We start from the raw sequence: 3188 nt of genomic DNA on the forward strand, positions 1-3188 counted from the left end.
ACATGTCAATGGCTGTGAACAAAGAGAAACTTGTAAATAACTCATGAAAGAATAAAGTTACGTTGAAACCAAGCACACCATTGTTGTGACATTACCAATAAGTTTGATGTGTCACATGACCCTCTTCCTATTGGAAAAACAAAAGTTGTATCCAAGATGGCCGACTTCTAAATGGCCACCATGGTCACCGCCCATCTTGAGGAGTTTGCCCCTCACATATACTAATGTGCCACAAACAGGACTTTAATACCACCAACCATTCCCATGTTATTACGCTGTATCCATAGAAACGGCCCACCCTGCATAACTTTGCTTGGCATGATGCATCCAGCTCAGCCAGACTGGCTCTGGCCTGTTTCCACAGCCCACCACAGATGCTTCTTTGTCAGGTGGACTTCCTCCCTCAGTGGAGACGCGCGGCTCAGGCTGGTGAAGAATAGACACTGGCTGCTGAGAACACACAAGTTTTTTCTGTACTGTGAGCCCAGCACAGTTTCTGATGTTTGAAAGAAATGCGTTTGTACATGGAGGTCATGTGAGGTGTTAGCGTGGCTGTGCTCACATCCTGTTTCTGTGTCGTTCAGGCTCTGTTTCAAAGATTTCTTCATTCACAAGTTCAAAGCTGTGCTCGGCAAGAACAGGATCATTTTCCCCGGAGAGAAGGTAAGTCGTTCCTGACTCAGCACAACAAAATTCACTTTGCTCCGTTTTATTGTCCGAGTTTGTCTTTGAGCCAGAATAATCAGCAGAAGCTGGAAGTGTTTGTGACAGCGTCAGAGCTGTGTGCCTCCTTTGATCCAGGTCCTGCTGGCTGTGTCCGGAGGCCCTTCTTCCTGTTCAATGCTCAGACAAGTTCAAGAGGTGTGTCATTGTCACCACAAGTCATTTCACTTCAGTTTTATTTATATAGTGCAAATCACAACAACAGCTGCCTCCTTATAATGTAAGATAAAGACCTTACTATCATACAACAGAGAAAAGCCCTGCAATCAGTAGGACAAGCAGATTGGTGACAGTGGGAAAGAAAAACTCCTTCTAACAGGAAGAAAGGCTCAGCGAGGGGCGGGGCCATCTGCTGCTACTGCAGGGGTGGGCAACTCCAGGCCTCGAGGGCCGCTGTCCTGCAGGTTTAGATCTCACCCTGGGTCAACACACCTGAATCGCACGATGAGGTCATCAGCAGGCCTCTGGAGAACTTCACGACATGTTGAGGAGGTCATTTAGTTTGAACAGCTGTGATGGATCATCATCTGAAAGCTGCAGGACAGCGGCCCTCGAGGCCTGGAGGTGCCCCCCACCCCTGCGCTGCTGGTTGAGGTGAGAGAAGAAAGAGGGGGCAAAGACTCGCTGTGGAAGAGAGCCAGAGGTTAATAATAAGTCATATTTAAATGCAGAGAGGAGAAACACCCAGTGCATCATGGGAGTCCTCCAGCAGCCTACGTCTATTGCAGCATCACTAAGGGAGGATTCAGGGTCACCTGGTCCAGCCCTAACTATATGCTTTAGCAAAAAGGAAAGTTTGAAGCCTAATCTTGAAAGTAGAGATAGTGTCTGTCTCCTGAATCCAAACTGGAAGCTGGTTCCACAGAAGAGGGGCCTGAAAACTGAAGGCTCTGCCTCCCATTCTACTTTTAAATACTCTAGGAACAACAAGTAGGCCTGCAGAGCGAGAGCGAAGTGCTCTAATAGGGTGATATGGTACTACAAGGTCATTAAGATAAGATGGGGCCTGATTATTTAAGGAGCAGGATGTTGAGTTGATGCTGGATCCACTGTTGTGGTAGAAAAGCATGAAATATGATATTATAGTCTATCAACTTCTTAAAACCAGCATTAAAATATCTCTAACTGCCATAAATAGTTAATGATGTTCTTCACAGGGTTTAAGTCAGAAAGCGAACAAGAAGCTGAGATTCGTGCCTGGCGTTGCCTTCATCGACGGTACGTCTGGCCGCACACGGACAGTAAAGGCTCTTCTCTTCTATTTCTGCGTCTCTGGTGACGTTTTTCTGAAATGATTCTGGCTAAAAAAGAAACCTTGTAAAGGGGTGTGTCTTTGTTCCCAGAGGGTGCTGCGATAGGTCAGTCGGTGGAGGAGCGACAGAGGACAGTGGCTGAGCTCCAGGCAGTGTTTCAGGCTACTGGTTTCCCCTTCTACATCTTACCTCTGGAGCAGGTCTGTGTAGAGCCGGCCGAGCCTGCTGCTCTTGATGTTAATTAGACTGAAGCTGGTCACAGAGCGGTCTGTCTGAACCAGCGTCTGTGTTAAATATACGCCGATGTTCTCTAAGGTGCTGGACCTGCCCGCTTCGGTCGTGGCGACCAATCCGTCGCCCTCAGAGCAACCTGCCAGCGCCTACAAAGCAGCCGTGCATCACTTTGTCGAGACTGACGGCAGCAACTTTCCGAGGCCACAGGAACCAAAGAAGACGCTGCTGCCTCGTGTTCAGGAGTCGCACACGCTGATGCTGCAGCAGCTGCTCGGTTCAGTTAAAACGCTGACGGCCAGAGAAGAGCTGCTGAACACACTAAGGTCAGGCGTCAAGCACTCGCTTCTCCTACTTGTGATGCTTTTGCTGCTTAGACACGAAACGGTTCTTTGATTCCCGACTGAGTTTGTCCACCACGTGAGCCCCTGACCTGACTGTGTTGTGTTCCTCAAAGGCAGCATCTGCTGGTGCACACAGCTCGTACAGAGGGCTACAGCAAACTGATGCTGGGAGACAGCTGCACCCGACTGGCTGTTAAACTTCTCACCAGTATATCACTGGGCAGAGGAGCACAGCTGGCCCAGGACACAGTGCGTATACCTCGTCACCTCGTGTAAAGGATCAGGTCGTATTCCAGCATTTAAAGTTTGACTTAAAGCAAATCTGCTCTTAATGCTGTCGTTGTTTTAAACAGGGTTTCTCTGACTCCAGATACGGTGACATCATATTAGTGCGGCCAATGAGAGACTACTCTGCCAAAGAAGTAGCTTACTACAACCATCTGTTCACTGTGCCCTATGTTGTTATTCCAAGTGTGGACACGAAGGTAAAGCATGAAACATTCAAAGTGTGTGAAAGGCTTTAATGTGCAGCAGCGTCAGAGCAGCAAAGCAAACGAACAGCTGTCAGTCACAGCTGGAACAGCTGTCAGTCACAGCTGGAACAGCTGTCAGTCACAGCTGGAACAGCTGTCAGTCA

At 48.5% G+C, this 3188-nt stretch overlaps 1 protein-coding gene across 2 annotated transcripts in view; it reads left to right on the top strand.

Annotated features, from left to right (window-relative positions):
- The window catches only part of ctu2 (cytosolic thiouridylase subunit 2 homolog (S. pombe)), an 11774-nt gene that overhangs the window by 3767 nt on the left and 4819 nt on the right, over nt 1–3188 (top strand). For both annotated transcript variants that reach the window (XM_005747423.2, XM_005747424.2), the window contains 7 exons: nt 585–663; nt 802–861; nt 1881–1941; nt 2067–2176; nt 2292–2533; nt 2665–2800; nt 2905–3036. In XM_005747423.2, the coding sequence (XP_005747480.1) occupies nt 585–663; nt 802–861; nt 1881–1941; nt 2067–2176; nt 2292–2533; nt 2665–2800; nt 2905–3036 (820 nt within the window). The remainder of the gene's footprint in view (nt 1–584; nt 664–801; nt 862–1880; nt 1942–2066; nt 2177–2291; nt 2534–2664; nt 2801–2904; nt 3037–3188) is intronic.

Source organism: Pundamilia nyererei, unplaced genomic scaffold, assembly GCF_000239375.1.
Source record: "Pundamilia nyererei isolate P.nyererei 1_Seehausen unplaced genomic scaffold, PunNye1.0 scaffold00197, whole genome shotgun sequence".
In the NCBI taxonomy this organism is placed as follows: domain Eukaryota; kingdom Metazoa; phylum Chordata; class Actinopteri; order Cichliformes; family Cichlidae; genus Pundamilia; species Pundamilia nyererei.